This window comes from Carassius carassius, chromosome 11 (assembly GCF_963082965.1).
Source record: "Carassius carassius chromosome 11, fCarCar2.1, whole genome shotgun sequence".
In the NCBI taxonomy this organism is placed as follows: Eukaryota; Metazoa; Chordata; class Actinopteri; order Cypriniformes; family Cyprinidae; genus Carassius; species Carassius carassius.
Window position 1 is genome coordinate 27766628 of NC_081765.1, and position 25683 is coordinate 27792310.

Consider the following 25683-nt stretch of genomic DNA (forward strand, 5'->3'; position numbering starts at 1 on the left):
TTGATTAAAGAAATCCAGTAAAAATAGTAATATTGTGAAAAATGACAACTTAAGATAACTGTTTTCTATTTGAATATATATATTTAATGTGTGTAATTTATTCCTGTTATGCAAATCTGAATTTTCAGCATCATTACTCCAGTCTTCAGTGTACATGATCCTTCAGAAATCATTCTGATATGCTGATTTGGTGCTCAAGAAACATTTCTTGTTATTTTTAATGTAGAAAACATCATCTTAATATTTTTAGTGGAAACTTTGATGTATATGTTTATGATTCTTGGGTGAATATTAAGTTCAAAAGTAATAAAATGAAAGTCTTTGTAAAATTATACATGCCTTTATTGCTAGTTTTAATTTGCTGTGACCTTGCCGAATAAAAACATTAACTTAAAAAACAAAACGCAAAAAATATAATTTTGATGAAAACCATGCAAAAAAGAAAAAACTAATATTTTTATTCATACACACCCAAGGACACTACATGTCCAGGATTTCTCATCAGTAAGGTGCAGGAAATGTCAGGAAAGCTCAGTTTCCTCAGAGGAGTTTGCAGAGGAGTGTGACTGAAAGCATACCGCTCTGGGTGTTGTTTTTGGCCACCCATCCTTTCTGGCCGCTCATCTTGCATATCCCAAGCACCTCAAACTCCTCAGACTAACATGTGACTCCTATTTTGGTGGTGTTGATGCATGATTGATAATTTTTTTGCTCAAAACAAAGCTCAGATGGCAAACTTTCCAAATCATTACAGTCCCTTGGCACCCAAGAATATCTCCGTTCAGTCATTAAAAATCAGGGATGCCCCAAAAGAAAAACAGCACAAGCACCTTTTTATTTCTTTACTGGCAAAGAGTAAAAGCCGCCATATCTTTTACAATTAATGCTAAATAACATCCTGATAAGTGTAGCTTTCATCAACCAAATAAAAAAAAATCTGTTTTGCTGATGGCAGAGAGCACATTGGCCCTGAACTGCACTGAGAAAGGTCACGACTGTGAGGGAGTAGCCGTGGAGAATTGTAAACTAAGATTCCCACCCATGTAGGACCTGAATGATGAGGTTTAGCATTAACCCTTATGTAAAAGCTAACCGCAGGACTTCAGCCAGTTATTGAATTGTTAGCTGCTTTGGTGATATATGTGATGTTTTGACTCGGGGTAATAAGAAGCATGTGTCGATGTCATGTTCTCATAGATGCTCGTGTTTCAGTGTCCTTGTGGGTAAAGGAAAAGCTGTGTTTGCAGATCATTAACCTTTACTTCCTGTGTAAAGAGACAGGAGAAAAAAAAGACATACTTCCTTTAAACCTGCTTTGAGTGATGGAGTCCAATCATCCTTACTGTATTTGTTTCCTGCATGTAGGTCATTTTTCTTTTCTTTTTTGTTTATTGGCTGAACAGTTGGATAATGAATAATTTTGGCTAATTAATATGTAATGTTTTTTTTGTTCATTGGAACATTTCCTTCTCCAATCATGAGATCTGCACTAAAAACTTTTGCCTAGGCGAAAAATAGGCGGACGATCATAAAACAGTTGGCGGAAAAGTACCTGGATGACTTGGTACTTCTTGCGAGATTCTGAAGTGTGCATCTGATGGACAATTTACTATCCCTTGAGGCCATGAGGTGGAATTGTGAGTGACAGTGAAGGGACGCAACTGATGTTGTAGGTCACATGACAAACCTGGATGTAGTACATCCAGAATTCATTCATACTACACACATTTATACTATATATAGAACATACTTTTTAATTGTATTTGCAATTCAAGCATGAGGGCCCATTGCAGTCACATTTACCATTATTCTGCTATTTTTTTGTGAATGACAATTAATTGGGAATCAGGATTCAGCATGATTAGGATATTCACGCGATTTTCAACTTTTTCCACACATTAATTTAGGATCAGAATCAACAGAAAGCTGCAAGGTTTAAAAGTGATTTATATTTGGGCTGCGCTACATACATTGCTACACTATTGACTATGGATAATGTACATTTATGGATAATGGAAATTTCATTAATGTAACCTTTAGAAGTAGTTGTCTACATAGGCAATAGACAACAAGGCAGCTCCCACTAGGTCTTGGCACAGAGCCACTGGGAATTCTTCCAGCAGTGTCCACTTAAAATCTCAATGCTATGTTGAGTCCATGCTAGGAGATTCACTGTGTTGTTGGCTGGGTTTTAAGAGCTGTCCAACCTACTGCTGCTCAGCATTTGTTAATGTAATTCCCACACTCACTGTGGGCAGCCACAGTCATTTTGTGTCTTCTGATGAATTGTTCTGAGGGGTTGACTTCTCCATTGTGCCTTAAGGGTTTTGGCAGACGTTGTAGGATTCTGGAATATCTGCATGGCTCATTGTGTCCTTTCACTCTTTAAGAGGAGAGCTCTAGAGTCTTCATTGAACCAAATCCCCTGCTTCAGCTTTTTATCCAGTTTACATCAAAACTCCTAGAGAGTAATTATCTGTTCTCAACTCATCTTAAATCCAGTGCTCAGTCTGTTCTATCCACAACATCACACAAGGCTTCATTGTATCTTTTGACTTATACTGTAGCTCTAAAGTGAGGTGTGTGCACTGTCAAAATGTTCAGAAAAACCTAAGATTTTAGACATTTTGAGTTTGTTTTTAATAACTTTTCTGAACTTTTAACAAATGTAATTTACACTACTAAAAGTAGGTCTTTTAAATCAGTGGTTCCCAACCTCGTTCCTTGAGGCCCCACAACACTGCACATTTTGCATCTCTCTCCTTTTGTCTGACACACCAATTTCAGGTCTTGGAGTCTACTAATGAGCTGATGATTGAATGTTTGATTAAGGAGACATGGAAAACATGCCGTGTTGGGGGTCCTCCAGGAACGTGGTTGGGAACCACCGTTTTAAATTATGTAAATATAATGTCAAATTAGTAGTAGTAATTTTTTCTAACTAGAGTGCCATTTAATTGTACTTGAAATGATTGCATTTATTCATTTAAACATATCAGAGATATTAAAGATTATATATAATAATCTTATACATGCAAAATGCAGCAATTGCAAACCGTCTTTGTTGTGTGTCATAGAATTGGAATCTTCTTAAAATTACCATGTGCTTACAGTTTCAAGTAATGGTAATGTGCAATGAAACGTGTGCATGTTTTGAAATTTGTATTTTGAAAATTTCTTCAGAAGAAATATTAATAGTTTGACAGTCCTCATAGAGTTTCCGTTAGCATGTAGTGGGTCTCTGTCACCAGCTCTCGTAGGCTTGTCTGAACAAGTGCACAAGCTCTAGATGATTCTGTAACTGTGTCCTGGTTGATGTGTAGAGCAAGGGGTGGGCTCAGCTCAGGTAAAACTAATGGTGAGTTTTTAGACGGCTTGTTCCAGTTCAAAGCTGGAGACTACACTGACATAGTTATGAAGTTATTTATGACACCTGTGTCCTAAAAAAGGAATACATTTTGTACTTTATCATCAGAAGGATCTTAAGGAAGTTGTTCTAACTAGTTAGCGCAGTTTGGGTTTTGTAGGATCTGTTAACTCTAGAATAATAATTACAGTGATTTGCATAATGGACTGAATTTGCTCAGACTTTCTGATTATTAATATTTACAAACCTCAAACTTTTAAATGGGCATGTGTGTGGTATTGATTGTTACTGTTACAGTAATACTGGAGAAATGTATCTAATGCAGCATCTCATTGCTATTTTTTCATACCTTGCAAGCAATGGTATTTCCTTCAGAAAATGCAAATCTAGTATTGTTTTTTTCAACTAGAATTTAAATCAGAGCTTCAGCAAATGACAAACCAATTTAAAGCATACATTTCTGCATTTAAGAGGTGTTTTTGACTATTTAAGCAGCTTGTTATTGTGTAGCGTGGTCTGTGGAATTTCTCTCCCCCTTTAAAAGCTGTTAAAGTAAGTTGAAACGACTCTTAATTCCATCAGTGAGGGCATTTAGAAGCGTACACAAAAGGACGCCTTGCAGCCATTTTTGGTAAGAATATCTATCATCAGAGACACTCTTTCACAAGGACAAAGGGAGATGGAGCTACGGGGGAGGAAAAGGTCCCAAGCTTGGCCAATGACGGACCAGCCTCCCGCTCTCTTGTTACTCCTCCTCTAAACTTTTCCTGCTTGGCTTGTGGGCTGATTGTGGTGACTTTACGGTGAGCCAGGGACGAGTCTGTGTGTGGATTACTATTGAGGGCATATCAGGATCCTGTTTGAATTGCTGAATGATTGAAAGTGAACGTGATGTCTAAACTCAGGTTTTGGCTTTGCCTCTTTATTCTGGTGTGTTTGATGATATGCCACACACACGGCTGGTTCTGGTTTGATGACTTGAAAGAAAATGTGAAGGGCGCACAGACACCGGCCTACCTGACAACCATAAGGCCCACATCACCACCGAGGACAGAACAGCCCAGAACAACAGGTACAGGTGCTTCCGTAACTGAGGTCCCGAAAGAGGTCAGTTATGATGGAGATCATTTTGAGGGGAAATCAGAGTCTAGGTCTAGGTTGGGGATTGAGTCAGAATCTATAACTGGGTCATGGTCTGAATTTGCTTCTGGGTCCGGATCTTCTCAATTTGAAAGACAGGATGGCTATATTACAACAACCAACGTTTTGGGAATTGCTACTGAAAATGCAAGTTTGCATATAAGAAATCTCACATTGGAGACCAAAGAGGACCAGTTGGATGGACTTCAGAGCATCAACGACACAACAGACAGTCGATTTAATAAAAGCATGAATGTTTCTTATAAAAATGTTAGCACTTATAATGATTCAAATGGGAATAAATCTACAGAGCATGATTATGATAACATGTCATTGTATTCCTCTGAATACTCTGTCTCAGATAATCTACTAACCATTGAAAGGGAGTTTTTAGTAGCTAGCATGCCAAAAGTCATTGAATCCCCGCGCTGCTTGCCAGTCGATTCTGATTTGCCGTTTTGCACTAAAATGGGAGTGGAGAGTTTCGCAGTGCCAAATTTTCTCAATCAAAGCAGTGTGGAGGAAGTTCAGGCAATTTTGACCCAGTGGGCATGGCTTTTGCGGTCAAACTGCCATCATAGCTTGGAATGGTTTTTCTGCCTGCTGTTGACCCCGCGGTGTGGCCCACCTGGACTACCGCCCCCGCTGCCCTGTCACAGTTTCTGCGAGGTCCTGCGTGACAGTTGTTGGACACTCCTGGATGAGGGCCGCCTCCCCGTGGAGTGCCACTCTCTGCCTGAAGAGAAGCATGATGGGTATCGGTGCTTGTCAGTTAGTAACCAGAAAGGTAACGCCCGGTTAGAATGCCATCTCTTTTGCTATTAAAAAAGAGAAATGCATTTTCAACCGGTACCACCTGTCTGTCTGTTTGTCGTTCACCAGTCCTCATAAGGGTTTTTGTTTGTCTGTAAATGTTGTGTGGTCTTCAACATTTATAAGCACACAGAGTCTCTGGGGAGATGTGTTTTAATACATTCACTTTGCACGCTTGTCAAAACCGCATGGAATAGTGAAGGATGACTGCATGGCACTACTAAATCAAGTCTTTGCATGTTTGTGTTTCAAATCACGGTCTTGGAATGTTGTGGTTTATTATGTTATAATTAAATATATAATCAATTATTTTAAATATAAGATAATTTAAGATAAATATAAGATTAATATAAAATAATTTATAGCTGGGTAAGTTACCTAGCTTTTTTTGTTTGCTAAAATATTTGTCTTTTGTGAAGGTGATCTGTTGAGTGAAATGAGATTTAAATTATTATCTAATAATTCAAGAATCGGCTGGAAATGTCCTGTAAATTTATTTTGGACAAAGTAGCTTAACTTTATTTCGCAGTTTGAGGAATGGGGGAGGTATGATTTAAACTGGTACTCGTCTTGGTGTTAATGATTGGATTGTAGTTGCACGGATAGTCATCATTTCAAAGATGTGGTTCGACTTGGTGAGAGACATAAGAGAATACATCTGTAAGATTGTCAAACAATTTACCATAAAAATGCACCACGTAATTTCTTAACCTACACTGAAGTTGGGTATCTTTGAACTGTGTTTGTCAAGTATAGATAAATACAGAGAATCACATTTGATCTTCTCTATTGCATAGTGTTTCTTGCCAGAGTATGCAGTTATTGCAGTCAAATTGTTAATCTGTACACTTAATGTGTTACATTCATCCATGCATGCATGTACTGTATGTTATAAGAGAGGAAAGTCCCTTTCTCTGATTTATTAATAAATACTAATGCAGGTTAAACAGAATCAATTCTGGTGTGGTTAGTAGGCACGCTGAAAATGCCATAAATAGTTTTGCTTATGAGGGAATCTGGTTTTATTAAATAAAGATGGTCCAAAATGAGTCTTCTGTACTTTGCCCTCAACTACAGTAAGTGTTTTTCGTATTGAAAAATTAGCTCTTTTCATTGAATATAGGCTTGGGAGGCAAACACTTTGATCTTGAGTTGTTTTTGATAGTGAATTCCGTTCATATGACTTTCCCCCCTCATTCCAGAGTTTGTTCTTGACTGTGGACGACAGATAAATGTTCATCGTCTCAGTGGCTGGAGGACAGAATATTCTGTCTTCTAATTAGTATGTCTTAACAGTAAATGACGGTAAATGCAGCTTTCAGGTTAACATTTTTGGTAGGAGTGATTTAACACAGAATTGTTAGTCCATATGTTCAGGCTGAATTTATGATTGCAAACCTCTGCCATGTAAATCCTGAGAGCATACCGTTGGTATTTGTGTAGTTTTGTGATAAACATCTATAAAACATGGTTACACAATAAACTGTCATGTGAATTGTGAAGCAAATGAACATATATAAAAATACACAATGAGCAAATAGAGTCATGATGAATAGCTAGAACTGCAGATGGTTTTGTATGATTTAAAAAAGCCAAGTGCCCTTTATCTTAAAAGTTAGTCTAAAAAAGGCATTATCTCTCAGACAGCTTGTTATATTGACATCTTTGAGTGGACATCATGTTTTAGGAGACCATCCAAGGACACAGTGGAATAAAATCAAACATTTTGTATTATTATTAGATAATACAAATATACAAATAATGCAATTTGGTGCAAAATAGTGCTGGGCGGTTTGACCAAAAATCTGTATCACTTTTTTTTCTTCAGGATTGTGGCAGTTTGAGTTTTTCACCCCCCCCCCCCCCCCAACTGGGCCATTATATGACTCAGAATGCATAAAACTATTGCAGAACCACTGCATTTTTATCACTATACAAAGATGTTTGTTTTTTATTTAAATGAGATCTTACAATTTCATGATTTTTAAGTAAAAAACAGAATGGTTTGACTTTAGCTTTGTGAAACTATACTACATAAAACGTCTGCATGAAAAAAAATATTTCATTCAATATTTTGCGGAAGAGTAAACGCAGTCAGACAGCGCTGAAAGCAATAATGCTCTTTAGATCTCGTAAAACCATGGAAAATGAATAGCAATTATGATTCTGCTTGAATAAATACATCAATGTTTATCCAAGTATGCACACTTTTGTACTATAGCCCCAATGGATGCTGTTCAGTACAGCTAAGTGAACACAAATAAACCACAGCAGACATGACTGAATATGAACACGTGTGTTTGTTAAAAATGTCATACATTAACAATTGATTATTTGGCACTGCTAACATAAATTAAAAAATTTGAGTCACTGCAATTGAGTTTTATCAAAACATTGGTCAAGGTTATGTTAACTATACAGTTCTCATGTTATCTCCAGTACATGTGAGGGATTCAACATTTGTTTCATCGCAGACTAAAAAGTGAATTCCAGGTGTGCTGCTTGTGTTGGAAAGTGAAATTGTCAGGTGCAATAGATCATTAAGTGCAACAGCGTCTTGCCATTGTTAGTTTTTGTGAGGCTCTGGGGGCTTGTATAAAGGACGGACTAATATGCAACAGACCGTAGTCTTCCTTTAACTACAATTGATTGTTCTTCTTGTTAATTAGTCTGTTATTTTGAGGTATTTGCATTCCTCATCAGAATTCCTTTCTGCTGGGGGAAGCTTTTGAAACTCGTTAACTACATTAAAAGCTTCTTAGGGGGCAGCAAAATACAAAAACAGTCTAAATTAGCATGAACATATTAAATTTAAATTAGCATTATATTACCTTGCAAGGATTATGGCCAAGTGATTTGAAGTGAAGTTTTTTTTTTTTTTGATTCAATAAAATGAATTCGACTTATTAAAGAACAGTGATGTACTGCTTTCATGTACATTGCAATTTAAACTATATTAAAATACAAAACTATCTTACTTTTGAACAGCATTTTATTTCTGTGATAACAAAGCTGAAGTTTAAGCAGGCATTTCTGTAGCCTTCAGTCACACAACCATTCTAACATCCTTCTAATATGCTGATTTGGTGTTAAACAAAAACATTTCTTTTTAGAATAAATATTGGCAACAGTTTTATTGCTTCATATTTTTGTGGAAACCATGACACATTTTATTTAGGATTCTTTAATGAATAGAAAGTTTAAAAGACGCAACAGCATTTATTTGGAACAAAAATCTTTTGTAAGATATTAAAGGCATGTACTGTCACATTTTGATAAATTTAATGGAAATAAATGAATAAAAGAAAAGTACTAATTTCAAAAGTAAAAAAAACATCATAATCACCCTTAAGTTTTGAACAGTAGTTTAGCTTGGACTACTCTAACATTACTTTTAAAGCAGTCGAGTTACTGTCATAGTACAAAAAATATATTCTTTTAATAATGTCACTACTTTTAGTTAGTTACTTCCTCTCACTGCTGCGCACACACTTTCTTCTCCTGTACGGTCTCGACTCCTATCCTTCCATGACTGTTTTGAAAGCTTTTCAAATAGTGTCACAGATCATAATGGGGTTATGTAGTGTCTGGGCTCCACTGAAGCTTGTAGATGGAGCTATTAGATTTGGGGAAAAATAGCTTCATTGGGAAAAATGAAGTTATTGTGCTAGATTTCTCATTGGATCAGAGACCCTTTATAAACCTTTTCCACAACAGTGAAGTCTCTGAGTGCCAATAGACAGTGTGCTCAATTCATTCTGTAATGGATCAACTGAGAGGGCAATTCCTGCAATTGCCAAGATCACTTGACTCTCAGAAAAAAAATTAAAATGTGGAATTGTTGTTGAGAATCTAAGCAGAGATGTTCTTTGTGTCTTTATGGCGCCTCCAAGGTTAAACTGGTTTGCTGGGGTAAATTGGCAGTGTTGATGTCATATTGAATCATACAGCATTTCTGTCTTCCATTGTATTGGCAACAGAAATTAAGTGTTCCTATTGCACTAAAATGTATTACTGTCCAATCTCTTACTGCTCTTTAGTGCCCCATAAAAGGTGCAAGTTGGTAGACCTCTAATGCAGCCCTGTTTGGTAGAATAAGGTATTCTGAGACATTTGATTGCAGATGTTTGACTTGAAATGTTGAACTGCAAGTTTCATGTTCATGCTTCAAAGTGCAAAATTGGTGAACGATGTTGATGATTTAGTTTTTCTCTCTCAGGATTTAGAGGGGATGCACAGTAAGTGGCTCATAAAGCTTTAGGATAAACTGATTACAGCTCACAACTTATTTAAAGTGCTTGATTAGAAATTGCATTCTGTGGCAGCAACAGATTGAAGTGCCAAACTTATGAAAATTAAGCCAAAACTCATAACAAGGAAATCTGAAAAATAGGGAGCTTTTTTGTATTCATGGCCTTAAAACAGAGGGTTAACACTTACTTCAGTTTAAGTTCAGTTTGATTCATGTTGCAATTTTCACTCTTTTTTTATCTTTTTTACTGTTTTATAGGCCCATTCATAATTTAAATATGCCCTGTATACTCTCTTGTCAGCTATAATCAGGGCCCAAGCCTTTTTCATTAGCCCCTGAAGTCATATTTTGATGCATGACTTTAAATGTGTAAAGTTTTAAGTAATAAATATTATTTCACCTACAATAGTTTTCGTGTTTGCCACTTTAATTGAAATTATTTTTTTAACTGTAACTTGGTGGCCCTTTGAGATCTTTACCAGATTACAATGAGGTAGTAAAACATTGATGCATATTGATGTCAGGGTTGGCTTGTTTGGTGAACATATAGAGGCTACAGGTCATCAGCAGTGTGACATGGAAAGAAGTTAATGGAAAACCAGACATGTAAAACTATAGTCTGTTTATTGTTCAATTCAATTCAAGTTTATTTGTATAGCACTTTTTACGCTAAAAATTATTACAAAGCAACTTTACAGAAAATTACGTTTCTACAATATTTAGTAGTAGCTTATAAGTGGTGACTGTTAGTTTGTGCCCATATGACAGGATTTTTCAGAAAAAAATTATACAAGAAGTAGTCAACCAGACGATGAACATTATTAACAGCAATTACCGTATTTTCCGCACTATAAGGCGCACCAGATTATAAGGCGCACCTTCAATGAATGGTCTATTTTAGAACTGTTTTCATATATAGGGCGCACCGGATTATAAGGCGCATATAATAGAAGATACTGCAGTCAAACATTTGACTGGGTTTGCGTTATGCATCCACTAGATGGAGCTGTGCTAAAGGGAATGTCAACATTTTGACAGAACACCTTGATCCATATATAAGGTGCTCCGGATTATTCGCACTGTCGTATTTTAAGAAAATTAAAGGCTTTTAAGTGTGACTTATAGTGCAGAAAATACAGTATTATATGATGCAATCACACTTGTAGCAATATTTGTTAGTTCTGTTTGTTGGGTTCGCATCATTTGGGGTCCTCTGAGGGTCAGCATCATCTCTTCTCAGGTGTTCTGGATCCAGACTGGAGCGTGTGTATATCCTACATCCCGTGGTAAAACAGAGAGACAAATAGAGACATAATTAGCGTAGCTGCTGTTCCAGTAAAATTAAAATTAATTAGTTTAACCCAAGCTAAAGAATAAGAATGCGCATTTGATCAGATGCAACTGCAGTCACAATTTATGAGATACATAATTCGAATGCTTGGCGAAAGAGAAGCGTTTTTAATCTAGATTTAAACAGAGAGAGTGTGTCTGAACCCTGAACATTATCAGGAAGGCTATTCCAGAGTTTGGGAGCCAAATGTGAAAAAGCTCTACCTCCTTTAGTGGACTTTGCTATCCTAGGAACTACCAAAAAGCGTTTCGTGACCTTGGGGAGCATGATGGATTGTAATGTGGTAGAAGACTAGTTAGGTACGCAGGAGCTAAACCATTTAGGGCCTTATAGGTAAGTAATGATACTTTGTAACTGATACGGAACTTAATAGGTTGCCAGTGCAGAGACTGTAAAATTGGGGTAATATGATCATATTTTCTTGACCTGGTAAGGACTCTAGCCGCTGCATTTTGGACTACCTGTAGCTTGTTTATTAAAGATGCATTGTTGAAGATTGTCTTGTACAAGATCCGATCAACTAACTGACATAGAATGCTAAATGTTTTTGCCAAAAGATTTTCTTTTCAGTAAATAAGACCTATTTATGCATCTATAGCTGCTATGTATTGTGTGTTTGTTTAATCTTTCTTTAATATTTGTATATTTCTGTTACATTTATATTACAATATACAATAAAAATCCAATGAAATCCCAATAAATAAAATCAAATACAGATATTTACCTTCTCCTTGTATACCCCGTTTTATTCCAGTTGTATCCATTGACTTAATAATTCTGCTATTGATTCTGTCTTTCCTGGCACTACCTAGTCTTGATCTGGCTTGACTAAGTAATGATGATGCTGTCAGAAATAGAAGCACTTTTCAGTTGCAAAAATCTCAAAGTCTTATGATAGTCATTAGTCTCAATTGTCTCGGTTGTTGTATTCATGTACAAGAGCAGACACACACGGCCTCAGGGGCTTCTGTAAGTCTCATTCTATCCGGACACATCTGGATTCTGGAATTAGAATTTATTGCCTGCTGTCAGAAAAACAAAAGTCAAGGATGCTAGTTTCCCTGGAATCATGTTCACAAGCCCAACATGTCTCTGAAAACTTTAGTTTCGCATTGAAGTGGCCAATAGCCATTGAACACTGGTTAAGCATGTCTACTGTTTACACAACAGCACCTGAACATGTGCAGGAATGCAAGGTTATCATTATCTTGTCATGATCTAAAGACCGTTTACACTTTGAATAGTGAAACTCGGAAAAGTGGTTCTCTGTCTAGGTAAATCAACCCTAAGATTAGGTTCACAAGCTGAAAATTTACATCACACTAAAACCATAAGTAAGGTGTGTTTTCTTTTCTAATCCTTTCATGTGCAACAAAGGCAAGAAGAGTTTTGTTTCAACTCATAACAAAAGCACCATCTGAAGAACGTAATGCTGAATATGCAAGCCCCTAAAGGACTTTGATCTTTGTTTGATAAATAAGACCATGTGCTCATGAGCTGTACTTGGTAGTCTTTTTAAAAAGTCATGTTCCAAAAGACCCTTTAATGTTTCTATTAACATTTTCAAAACCCACATTTATACGTGAGTTTAATGAACACTTGTTATGTTATTTAGTGTTGTGTGTTTTTAATTTGTTCTGGATTTCGTTTCATGCTGTTTTGTCTAACAAAACAAAATGATCTTCAATATGATAGAAAAGGAGGCACTTTTTTGGGGCAACAAACTCCCTGTTCTAACTTTTCTATATTTATAAAAGCAGAAACGAAGTGTTGTGTTTGTGCGCGTGTGTGTGTGTGTGTGTGTGTGTGTGTGTGTGTGTGTGCGCGTGTGTGCGTGTGTGTGTGTGTGTGTGTGTAGGAAGGAAGGGTCTTAAGCTGTCCAGCTGTAACCTCACACCTTTCCCTCCTCCTCATGACATGTCAGCACATGGAGCCTGTGATGTTTCCATGTCTAGCTTATTTTCAAAACTAGCTAAATATGTCTATGCTGGGTGATGTTGAGCATGTGAGTCTCCTGATCTCACCCAGCAGTCGAAGTTTGATTTTTTTATATATATAAATTTGTAAAGGTTGGCAGGCATTCACCTGTATCAGGCAAAAATAAGTTTGATATCCCCTCTAGTCAAGGAGTAAGGTTTTTTTTTTTTTTTTTTTTTTTTTTTTTTTTTTTTTTTTTTTTTTTTACTTGCTGTTTTGTGAGTCTTATACAATATATTTTATATTGTTCTCATATTATTTATAACATTTAAAAGATGTCAGTGTATTACATACATAGTACATTTCATTTCTCAAGAATATCAACTGGGAACAAATAACCAAAAGGGTTACTTTCTATTAAAATTGGGATATTTTATTGGCTGATGAATGTTAACATTCTTGTTAAATCAAGTGTTGTACCTGTACATTGTTTGAGGATATCAAAAAGTCCCAAACATGATTTACATGAAATTGTCTAGAAATCTGTCTTTTTTTTTATTCAGAAATTTTCCTCCTTGAAAAAGATGAAATTACCTTTAGCTCACTAAAGATACAGCCAAAGTGGTGCTTTCTCATAATATTTCACGACTAAAGTCAAGATTCACCCCTTGATTTCCCATCACAGCTGTCAGTGTTGAGCACTTCCTCTACAATACATGTTTGAGCAGACTAATAATGTGCTTTTTAACCTAGTCCCAGCCTGCTGCCCATTCCTGACCATTCACTTTTGTATAGCGCTTTGTAAAGTCCATTCATATTCTTTTCCTTTCTTTCAACAGAGGAAAGTGGAGTGTCATTGTTGCAGTTAATTGGTGATCCTCCACCTGATGGCGTCTCCAAAGTCTTTGACCATGATAACAGCCCCGGCTATGTGTTTGACCAAAGCTCCAATGTGGGTCAGTCAGCTGCGGCCCACCTGCCCAACCCTTTCTTCCGTGACTTCTCCCTTATCTTCAACATTAAACCCACGTCCTCCAAGCCTGGTGTCATCTTCTCAATCACTGACCCAACCCAGAACTACATGTATGTTGGTGTGAAGCTGTCAGCGGTGGAGAAGGGCAAGCAGTATATCAACCTCTACTACACTGAGCCAGACTCTGAGAGCTCATATGAGGCGGCTAGATTTTCCGTGCCTTCCATGGTGAACACCTGGACCCGGTTTTCCATCAGTGTTTTGAATGAGCGTGTTTCCCTCTACTTCAACTGTGACTCAGATCCTCAGGTCATGAGATTTGAGCGTTCTCCAGATGATATGGACCTGGATGCCGGGGCTGGAGTGTTTGTTGGTCATGCAAGTGGAGCAGACCCTGATAAGTTTTTGGTATGTACACAGTCCATTATTTCAAATCATGATATTCCAATGAAAACAAGTAAAACCAAGACTCTTGCATGCTTTAATTGTTCTAATTGGCCTGTTTAAAACACAACAAACATTTTGTTGTCGTAAAATAATGTACACGTATTTTCCTTGTTGGAGTAGAGTAGTTAATTGTTTTAAAAAACCACAAGGGAGCAGTGGACCCCCCATCTGAGATAAATGAAAACCGGCCGCTGCCCTATTCTTCCCCCAAATTCAGACAGATGAGATCTAACAGCATGTTTTCTTTTTATTTTATTTTATTTTGGGTTTTTTTGTTTTGTTTTGTTTTTTGTTTTTTATTTTATTATATTTTTTTGTTTTGTATTTATTTTATGATATATTAATAAATATATGGATTCATATATTTTATGTACCATGCATGTTTGTTTATTTTAGAATCATTTAATTTGTTAAATTACATTTATTGAATGGCGCTCACACACACGCGCACACACACATTTAATGTCATTTATATATCACAAAATAATTATATTATATATATTATATATACACACAAAAAAAATAAAATAAGAACAGCCTTTATAGGCCAACAGATTTTTCACCAGCTGCTGTGCTACTAAAGCCTCCTAACTGATCTGTGAAGTGATGTGATTGAATGCACTGCCTTGTGTCCTAGTTATGCTAGTGCTTTCAAGCATGTTGTTCAATAACCATAGTGAGGCAACTGAGGCAGCAGAAATGCCTCACATTTCCCAGAGCTCATAATGGCCACTCAGAACCAGATGGATCTTGTTCAGTTCAGTATGGCTCCTTGTTTCATGTAGCTTCCATTTCCTGTGGGAACTCCATCATGAGGAGATGGCCATCATAATTACAGACCTGATTAAGCAAGATATGATTGTCATTTCATCCCTCTCATTAAGACCATGTGCATAACTGTGGGGCAATCAGGTCTGTAAATCTGACCCCTTGTTAGAAATGTAAGAGGGTCTCAGCAGTTCACAGCGTGAAATATAAGGGCAATTAAGACATCATAAAGCTTCCTTCACTACATTCTGTTCCTAAACCTTTGACCTTAGCCCTTGAGACATGAGAAGGGAAGTCATGTCAGATCTTACCAGCAACTTACCTACATTTCTATAATCAGTTACTCAACCTCATATTGCTCCAAAAGGGTTTGATTTTCTTTTGTTGCTTTGTAGGCCACAAAAGGAGCTATTTGGATGTTCATGCTGTTCCTAATAATAAAGAATGATTATCTGTTGTCATGAACTGTTCACCCTAGCAGTAGTCAATACAGTGTATTGCACACATTAATAGCTTTGTGTGAGAAACTGTCATTATTCTCTGAATAATGTCAGTCATTATTCCATTTTCTTTCAATTCTCATTCATGTAATTGTAAAGTTGTGCATACAGAATGTGCCACCTTATTAGTAAATGATAGCTTAAATCAACTCCTCAGAGTTATCATGTGGCTTCAGAAGAGCAGAGCAGAAATAGTCGTATGGACTACTTTTATTGTACTTTTATCCTTCCGGAGCTTGATGTCTCTTGGGCCTCAATAATTTTTATTGTGTGGAAAAGAGCAACATCAACATTCTACTTAACAAAATATTTTGTGTTCCACAGAAGAAAATAAGTCACAGCTTTGGAACAACATGAGAATATTTAAGTGATTGGCTGAATGTTTTGCTTGGTGGATCGTATTGAATGTTATCTACATCTGTGCTGTAAACCATGAAAGGGAAATCCCACCTGGAGACAGATAGCCATGTGTTTGAAAAGTAAGATATCAGGCACACATTGTTATCTGACAGCATTTTTGCCGTGAAAGGCTATGGAATGATAATGCACAGTGGATTCAGTTTCTAGTGAGCAGCTGCTCTACAGCATGGACTGTTCAATTCAATTCAATTCAAGTTTATTTGTATAGCGCTTTTTACAATACAAATCGTTACAAAGCAACTTTACAGAAAATTATGTTTCTACAATATTTAGTAGTAGCTAGTAGTTTGTGCACGTTTGACAGGATTTTATAAAAAATAAAAAATAATAATAATAATACAAGACGTAGTCAGCTAGACGATGAACTATCAATATTATTAATTAATAGTTATCATATGATGCAGTCACACATGTAGCAATAATTATTTAGTTCTGTTGTTGATTCAAGGTTAGGATCATCTGGGGTCCTCTGAGGGTCAGCATCATCTCTTCTCAGGGGTTCTGGATCCAGACTGGAGCTTGTGTAAATCCTAGTTACCACGGGATGTAAATCCCGTGGCAAAACATAGAAACAAAATAGAGACATCATTAGAATAGCTGATGTTCTAACAAAGTAAAATTAGTTTAACACAAGCTAAAGAATAAAAATGCACATTTGATCAGATGCAACTACACTCACAATTTAAAAGATACATTTTTCATATGCTTGGCGAAAGAGATGTGTTTTTAATCTAGATTTAAACCGAGAGAGTGTGTCTGAACCCCGAACATTATCAGGAAGGCTATTCCAGAGTTTGGGAGCCAAATGTGAGAAAGCTCTACCTCCTTTAGTGGACTTTGCTATCCTAGGAACTACCAAAAGTCCAGCGTTTTGTGACCTTAGGGTGCGTGATGGGTTGTAACGTGGTAGAAGGCTAGTTAGGTACGCAGGAGCTAGACCATTTAGGGCCTTATAGGTAGGCCTAAGTAATGATAATTTGTAACTGATTCGGAACTTAATAGGTAGCCAGTGCAGAGACTGTAAAATTGGGGTAATATGATCATATTTTCTTGACCTCGTAAGGACTCTAGCTGCTGCATTTTGGACTACCTGTAGCTTGTTTATTGAAGATGCAGGACAACCACCTAGAAGTGCATTACAATAGTCCAGTCTAGAGGTCATGAATGCATGAACTAGCTTTTCTGCATCAGAAACAGATAACATGTTTCGTAGCTTGGCAATGTTTCTAAGATGGAAGAATGCAGTTTTTGTAACATTGGAAATATGATTTTCAAAAGACAAATTGCTGTCTAATATAACACCCAGATTTCTGACTGTAGAGGAAGTAACAGTACATCCGTCTAGTTGCAGATTGTAATCTACAAGATTCTGTGTAGTGTTTTTTGGTCCAATAATTAATATCTCGGTCTTATCCGAATTTAATTGGAGAAAATTATTTGTCATCCAATCTTTTACATTTTTAACACACTCTGTTAGCTTAGATAATTGGGAAGTTTAATCTGGTCTCGTTGAGATATATAGCTGAGTATCATCAGCATAACAGTGGAAGCTAATTCCGTATTTTCTAATAATATTACCAAGGGGCAACATGTATATTGAAAATAGAAGGGGACCTAGGACGGATCCTTGTGGCACTCCATATTTTACTGATGATAAATGAGATGACACCCCATTTAAGTAAACAAAATGGTAGCGATCGGACAGGTAGGATCTAAACCATCTTAGAGCCTGCCCTTGAATACCTGTATAGTTTTGTAATCGATCTAGGAGTATGTCATGATCTATGGTGTCGAACGCAGCACTAAGATCAAGTAAGACTAGAACTTGATCTGACTAGAACTTGATCTGACTGCATGTCACCACACCTCTTATGGCCATCAAAATAAGCTCACTAACCTGTGTGTGTGATTGTTCTAGGGTGTTATCGGCGATGTAAGGGTGTTGAAAGACCCTGGGGCGGCTGAACGGCACTGTGAAGAAGATGAGGATGACTTCGATGCGGTAAGACTTAAAGCACATAAGCTTTCAAATAAGAGTATCTAAGGGCCGTTCTGAGCATTGGAGGCCTTTTGGTTCATTTTGGACCCTGCAATCATTGTTGGGCCTTAGAGTTTGTTGATAATGATAATTAGATATTTTACTGAGTGTGTTTTTGTGCTGGTACAATGGCTGGTTTAGGCCTCCTGAACTTTTCATATTTTTTAATATTCTGTGCAGTGGTTCTCAGCAGTGACAGAAATTAAATGAACTGATACTTTAAATAGGAAACTAAAATCAGCAGTAGGTGGTGGTAAGTCTTTATGATTTCATTCATTTAAATGATTAATTTAAATGGTAGATTAATCATTCATTAAACTGATTCAGTAGCGAAGCAATACTATGGGCCCTATTTTAACAATCTAATTGCAAAGTGTAAAGCGCACGGCGCAGGTACACTCAGGGCGTGTCCAAATCCACTTTTGCTATTTTAACCACGGAAAACAGTTCGTGCGCGGTCCGTGTATCTTTTGGTCATTTGATTTTCCATTTTAAAAGAAATAAAGATAAATGAGAGTTTGATTTTCGTTTTTTCGTTGTGTTTAAAGGTGCCATGTGCAAAAATTGAGCTAAAAATATTTAAAAAAATGACCTACACGCATCGAAAGTATGAGGAGAAATAAGGGCGATGATGTCATTAAAAAAATTTCAAGTTATAGTGCTGCAGAGATATCAACCTTAATTAGCAGTAGCATTACTAGCCCCGGCCCGACAGGTGTCTTAATACCAGTTTCGGCCATAGGAGGCAGTATGCGGGCAACATAACCACCAGCCAACCTGCAATACACGAATAACTCACACGGCTTGTGGGCGTAATCTAACCTGATGTCAATCATGTGGAAAGTACAGCCCACTACTTCATGTGACTTAAGCCCTTTGCAAGAGACCACCGCCCGCTACAGGGAAACAATCGCGCTCGGAATCACAAATCAAATCCGATAAGAAAAGGAACCGAACCAGAGTAAACAAAAGAGTAAACCAACTGATGGACCTGAAAGAAATGAGGTCCGACACTGAACTTGCAACATTTCTTTTGGATTGGTAAGTTAGATGCTGTTAGTATTTCGCTAGAAGTTTGTTTTATATGTTTGTGTATTTTTTTTTTCGGGAAGTTATAACATAGAAATGTATCGAAAGCTGTTCTATAAGCGTGCTAATGTTAGCGATGGCTAACCGTAGCTGCGTTTGATAATTAGCTAGCTATAACTTACCCATTTGTTTATATCATAAGTAACCTGCTCTGTCTAGTCTGTTGGTCTCCGTGTCCTCTTTGCTTCGTGGTTTTTCTGCACGTGAGAAAATTGATGTGTGGCTTGAAAGCGTGTGAAAAGAGTCAATTGCGTGTGTCTCACGGTGAATGCTTGTGAGAGTTGGCAGCTCTGGTTACGTTGGTTGGCGCTAGCTTGGTCAACATCAGCTGTCTGATGTTGACAGAATGCTGTCTGTCAAATTAATTTAATTCCAATAATGTGTATTTACAACTCAATGTAATATGAACAAAATGAATATGAACATATTCACTGGTAAAGGTGAAGGGGAGTAGCTTGAAGATGTCATGTTTCAAAATCACTTGACATCACCCAATGTTCCTCTGGAGGCAAAACGTCCTCTTATAGCAGCGGTTTTCAATTCCAGTCCTCGCGCCCCACTGCTCTGCATATTTTGCATGTTTCTCTTTGTTAACACACCTGATTCAGATAATCAGCTCGTTAGAAATTAACTCTGTGCATGAACTGTTTTTCAAATGTTCATTGCTCCCTACTCTCTGAGCAGGGGAAATCTGTTGAAGTTTACCTCACATCGAAACATTCATTCACTGATTTGTGCTGTGCAGCGTCTTTAAACATGGACAACTGTGACATCATATACCTCTGTAAATCGATACAATTTAAATTCACGTCTTGCACACTTCAATGCACTTTGATTGGAGCATATAGCTACGTTCACTTCGAACTGGAATCATGGCTGAATATCCTGTGATGTCCACTTCGCAGGGCACTTATGTTCGAATAGAACAAATGTCTGAAGTTCTAAGAGAAACATTCAAAATGTGCAGAGCAGTGGGGCGCGAGGACTGAAATTGAGAACCGCTGTCTTATAGGCTTCAGCTATGCTCTAGGGTTGTTGTGAAGGTAGGGGCGGAGCATAGAGACTATGCCGTTTCTCGTTTGTTACTCTAGAGTAGACCAATTCACTTTATTGAGGCATACTGCCCCCATCTGGTATGGAATGTGGAGTATGACTTGATTTTTTTTGCCAGATATGACAGATGGCACCTTTAAGAAACAATATTTTGCTGGATTTTTCGTATTTTTATTTATGGTCAAAAATGAGATTATACTTTAATATTTGTTTGAATGTGTGGGCGGCGCTGAAACGCCCCTTTCATCCTTCTGTTCTACACCGACAAGCAGCAACGAGAGCTCAGTTCATCTTCAACAGGAGAGAAGCGGCAGACAGCAGAGCTTATTAATCCTGCCGATTCTTTGCTAGTGGTGCTTGCATATATATATATATATATATATATAATTTTTTTTTTTTTTTTTTTTGACAAAACAGAAATTACTTTATTCTATGACATTTGAATTTTACTGTAGGCCTATATGATCTACAACGACATGAAATATGCTGATTTTAAGTCAACTAATTTTATTCTATGCCTATTTAAGAAAAAACCTCACAGGTAGCCTAACATGTTTTCATTCACTATTACATACAGCAACTGAAGCTTTATCTTGTAAAATGTAGCCGCTGCACTTCTTCACACTCTCCATCCCGATAACAGAGGAAAGAGCTTCAGCTCCGTCAGTTTTGGTCATAAGACACCCTAGATAACATGAAAACCTTAGCTACAAAACTCAACACGATGTGATTTCTGAAACGTCAGAAATTAACCATGTTTATGCATCAGACGAACCATGTCTAGCTGGACATGTCTACTTTTAAAATAAGCCATTTAAATAGAAAAGTAATAATAATAATTTTATGTTTAGGCCTATGTAATTCATATGAAACCAAGAGAGGTGCAGTGTTTCCCGTCTGAACTCATTATTATTATTATTATTATTTTATCTTGCAAGCACCACTAGCAAAGAATTGGCAGGATTAATAAACTCTGCTGTCTGCCGCTTCTCTGCTGTTGAAGATGAACTGAGCTCGCAGAAAACAGAAGAGTTGAAAAGGGCGTTTCAGCGCCGCCCACACATTCAAACAAATATTAAAGCATAATCTCATTTTATACCCATAAACAAAATACGAAAAATCCAGCTACATTTTCATTTTCCGTTTTTTAAACAAAACAGAAAAATGAAAATCAATCCGTTTCTCATTTATCTTTTATTTCTTTTTAATCAGGCGCGGATTTACGGGTGGGCCTTGACTGGTGGCCCACCCAATCAGATTAATAAAAACAATTGATTTTTTTAATTTTAATAATAACGATAAATAATTTAGAGTATAATTAAATTAAATGCATTTATGGTGAGATTAATACATTTTATTTAAACGCATTTGTGGTGAGATTATTATATTTTCATGTCAATCTGTGTTCATTTTGACCACGAACCATGCACTGTCAGCCTGTCACTTTAATTCAGCGCGTGCAGCACATCAGAAATAGACTCGGTGCGGAAACGATCTCTGCACTGCACCGCACATGGAACGGATCGCCGGACCGCATCCGCCCGCAGTGTGAAAGCTCTATAATACGGAGCCCGGGAATCAGGTGTATAAGATTAAAGAACCCGAGGCCCCTCCGTATATTCACCAGGCCCACCTATTAATGACGTTCTGTATCCGACACTGTTTTTAAGTGTGTTTTTGGAATGGGTTGTCTCTATTCTCTTAATGAGTAATAGGGGTAACGTTCAATAAACCAATCAGAGTGTCATCTCCCATTCCCTTTAAGAGCGAGATGCGCTCGCTCAGGGCAGATCGTTATTTACATGGCGGAATTTGTTGGTGGAAAAGCTGAACGCTTCTCAAGCGAAGAAACCGATCATCTATGGGACAAGCAGGCATCCACCAAAGCTCCGCGCGATGAGTCAGTTAATATATACGTGTGTGTGTTGGCACGATTGTTCAATAGCCATTACATTCATCATTATAAGTAGTAATAGGCTGAATTGCAAATAGGTAGCCTAATTCTAATACACGCAATGATTATCCATCATTACATTTTTATATTTATGTGGCCTAATATTATTTTACACTGTATTCCTTTTGTTTTTAATATTTGGCATGTTTGTGTGATGCACATCCCTGTGTGTAATAAGCAAAGTCAACGTGCACTGTGGACCCGCTCAGAGGCGAATTTTTTACCAACGCGCTCTTTTAAATAACAAAAAAATATTTCGCCATTGTCTTTAGACTTTAGACCAGGTTTGAGTTGGTCTATGGCGCAGTCTTTTTTCAGCTCCTTAAAATAGCAATGCGCCAGCAATGCTCCTGAACACACCTCTTTTTTTAGACCAGCAAGCCCATGTGCGCACAAATGGGCCAAATGCATTTGCTAATTAAATGACGTGGCGCTGGATGGAAAAATGCGAATGGCGCCGGACAGAAACTAGCAAACACATTTGCGCCTTGCTTCGCATTGCAACGGGTGTATGATAGGGCCCTATGGGTTACTCAGAGAGTCTAAGCAGTTCTTCTGTGATTTCATTTAGAAATTGGCATTGACAAAGAAAAAACTGAAATAAACAATGACATTTGTGATGATATTCGGGAAAAGCTGCACTCTTCCTTTTTGTGATATTGCTTACCTATATAATTTGAAATGCTCAAACCGAACCAAGAGGAAAATGTAAGATTGTAACAGTGTAAGTCCCTTATTCAGAACTATCGACAGGACTAAAAACATATGCCTTTATTATGCCTCAGCTTTGTGGGAGATGAGAAATCGGCACATAAATGGTTCACATTACAGCTCCACACACAATTACAAGTTAAGCATTTCTAAAATGGGTGATTAATCCAAATATTGGCTAATGCAGCGAGGTGAAAAACCGTGAAATTATACTCTGGGAGATCCGCTGCATAAAACAAGATCTAGCTGCATTCTCAAACAAGTCTTTAAAGCTTTCCTTTGTAAAAAACTAAGGTGCATGTGTTTTATCGTGTGTTTTATCGCCAGTTATCGTGTAGTCTTTTAGAAATGAGACCAGTGTGAAAGGGATAGCTTGCATTGTGCAAGTGTTCAGATTTAGACTATCTTCCCCCAGTGACTCATCTCAGAATTGCTGCCGCATCACTTTACATTTGTATTTATGTATTTGGCAGAAACTGGTATCTAAGCAACTCGCAGTGCATTTTAAGGTATATATTTTTAGCAGTTCTTTGTTTCCTGGGAACTGAACCAATGTCCAACCAACGGAGCTACATTTACATTAAATCTGAACCTTAAAGCAATAATTCACCCCAAAATTTAATTGTTGTCATCATTTACTCATCCATGTGTTTCCAGCCCAGTATAATTTTTTCCCCTTCCTTGAAACACGAAATGTGTGCAGACTGAATGTCTGAGATCTTTTCCACACAACGGAAGTGTATTTAAAGTTCCAAAAAGAACAAAAAATTGCATAAAAGCATTACAAAAATATAGATGAATTGAACTGTTGCATAATTGTAGATCTTCACACAGATACTGAATTAAATTGAAACAACACTGAACTAAACTGAGCTGAATAAAAAACACTGTGTTAAAACTTAGATGGAGTTGGTTGATGAATTTTAAAACATTAACAATGTTATTTTCTTGTATTATTAACGTGAAGCTGCCTTGAAATAAACTGCATTGTGTAAAGCACTATAAAGATTAATGTGACTTGTATTTCATGTAAGAATGAAAATAACATCAGTTTGGAACGACATAAGGATGAGTAACGTTTAGGGAGTAACTGGAGTATCTGTCGACTGATTGTTATCCATCTATATATGGCTGATAGTGCTTGGAATTTATTTCCATTCATTTCTAGAAAAAGGTGTTGCCTCCAGTTAGGTTTTCCACAGAATAAAGCTTTAATGCCCACCAGTATGACACATGATGTATTACATGCCCTCCAGCCAACTAGATAACAGTGTGATGAAATTTATGTAGTTTTCCATTCTCCTTCAAAAATCTACAGGGATCAGGTGATTACGGAGCAAGTGGAGATGGAGAAGGACGACCATCAATCCAGGTATTACTATAATTTTCCTCAGAAAATGTGCAAAATTGTTGTGATTCATGTAGTGTCCACATTCAAAACATCTGATAATGATCCCGAGATTCCCAGCTGTTTCCAGAACAGCAGTGTGTGATTTCTGGCAGGTCTGTCACTATACACTTGTTCATCTTCTGGGAGAAAGTCCCAGATGAGCGCTATTATCTCCAGATCGATCCCAGATGTTAAAGCCCACCTTCCCATCTCTTGTGTTGCTAATCCAGAAATAGTCCATGTGGAAATTGAAATGAACCCTTTGCTACTGATTTGCGAGGCCCGTGTCTGAGCTTGCCAGAGCTAATTACAATAGAAGGAAACCAGGTGGCTGTTTTCTGTTGACTCCAAGGATCTTCTTCCATAAGTGTCTACTTTTTTGACTATTTTATTTATCACTGCTGAAGTTTAGTGTAATTTTAAGAATGTTTCAGCTACTTTTTGAGTTTTTTTACTTTTCTGAGTATATTGTACTTGTGTGATGGTTGCTGCTTCTTAGAAGCATCTTTTACTTTCACTTGCAAGTATTTATTGCCATTATATTTGTTTTAACATCTTTAAAATGCAGCTGCCAAGCATGCAGCTATTAATTTAATTCTAACCTAGTAATTTTAAATTACAGTTTTTTTTTTGTTTGTTTTTTTGCTTTTGCAGTACACAATGTGTTTTAACATGCTTTGACAGAGAGAAAGATGGCATTCTGAAGTGCTGTAAAGTAAACTTTCTTTTGTCTTACCATGGAATCCATTTTGATGGATGCTACATTCGCCCCGGGACATTTTCCGTGCTTGTTTCACAGTCAATCCAGCTCTCCTTGGATGTTGGAAAGTGCATGTGAGGAGAGGGCACCTGGTGGGCATGATTTTTTGCAAACTAGGTTGCATGACTGCCTCATGTGTAGCCTTCTTTGTGTATCTAATTTTAATCTAATTTTATGAGATTTCATGATTATATCTCGAGGGAGAGTAGTCTTGTGACAAAACACAAGTTTGACTTCATTACAATTATCTGTGGAAAAAAAATATTTCAGTGCTCAAGCATTATTAGTATTTTTTATTTTTCTCTACACTTACAGTCATTAAGCATATGTATACATATATACATGCTTGTATATGTGGGATTTATCCTGTAAATTGCATTTAAATTGGTATTTTACTTGTATTCTGTATTATTTTACATTCTCATATATATATATATATATAATGTGTGAAATATTATTAATAAATAATACAAATGTAGTAATTTTGACACCGAAAAAAAAAAATGAAATGATTTCTTGCTATTACACATTTACAACATTTTGCACAGTATCTGTGGATCTGTACCAGCCCTAAAAGTACCTAAAGGAGCCAGTATTTTCCAAGTGATGATCCAATTTGCTCTGATGAAAGACCATGATGCAAAAAACATGTGGCGGCTATGAATGGCCCCTTGTTTCCGTGCCTAATGATCTCCTCCATGTCCTAAACTCCTCTTGCATATCCCAGTGTAATGTTTTCA

General features: G+C 37.1%; 1 protein-coding gene across 5 annotated transcripts in view; it reads left to right on the forward strand.

Moving 5' to 3' along the window:
* LOC132153135 (collagen alpha-1(XVIII) chain-like) overlaps positions 1-25683 on the forward strand; it is an 89483-nt gene that overhangs the window by 41965 nt on the left and 21835 nt on the right. For 2 of the 5 annotated variants that reach the window (XM_059562413.1, XM_059562414.1), the window contains exons 1-4: positions 4154-5294; positions 13680-14221; positions 17867-17950; positions 24112-24165. In XM_059562413.1, coding sequence (XP_059418396.1) covers positions 4259-5294; positions 13680-14221; positions 17867-17950; positions 24112-24165 — 1716 coding nt within the window. In that variant the 5' untranslated portion in view covers positions 4154-4258. Of the gene's footprint in view, positions 1-4153; positions 5295-13679; positions 14222-17866; positions 17951-24111; positions 24166-25683 lie in introns of those variants that run through there. The other 3 variants (XM_059562415.1, XM_059562417.1, XM_059562416.1) reach the window with 3 other exon arrangements.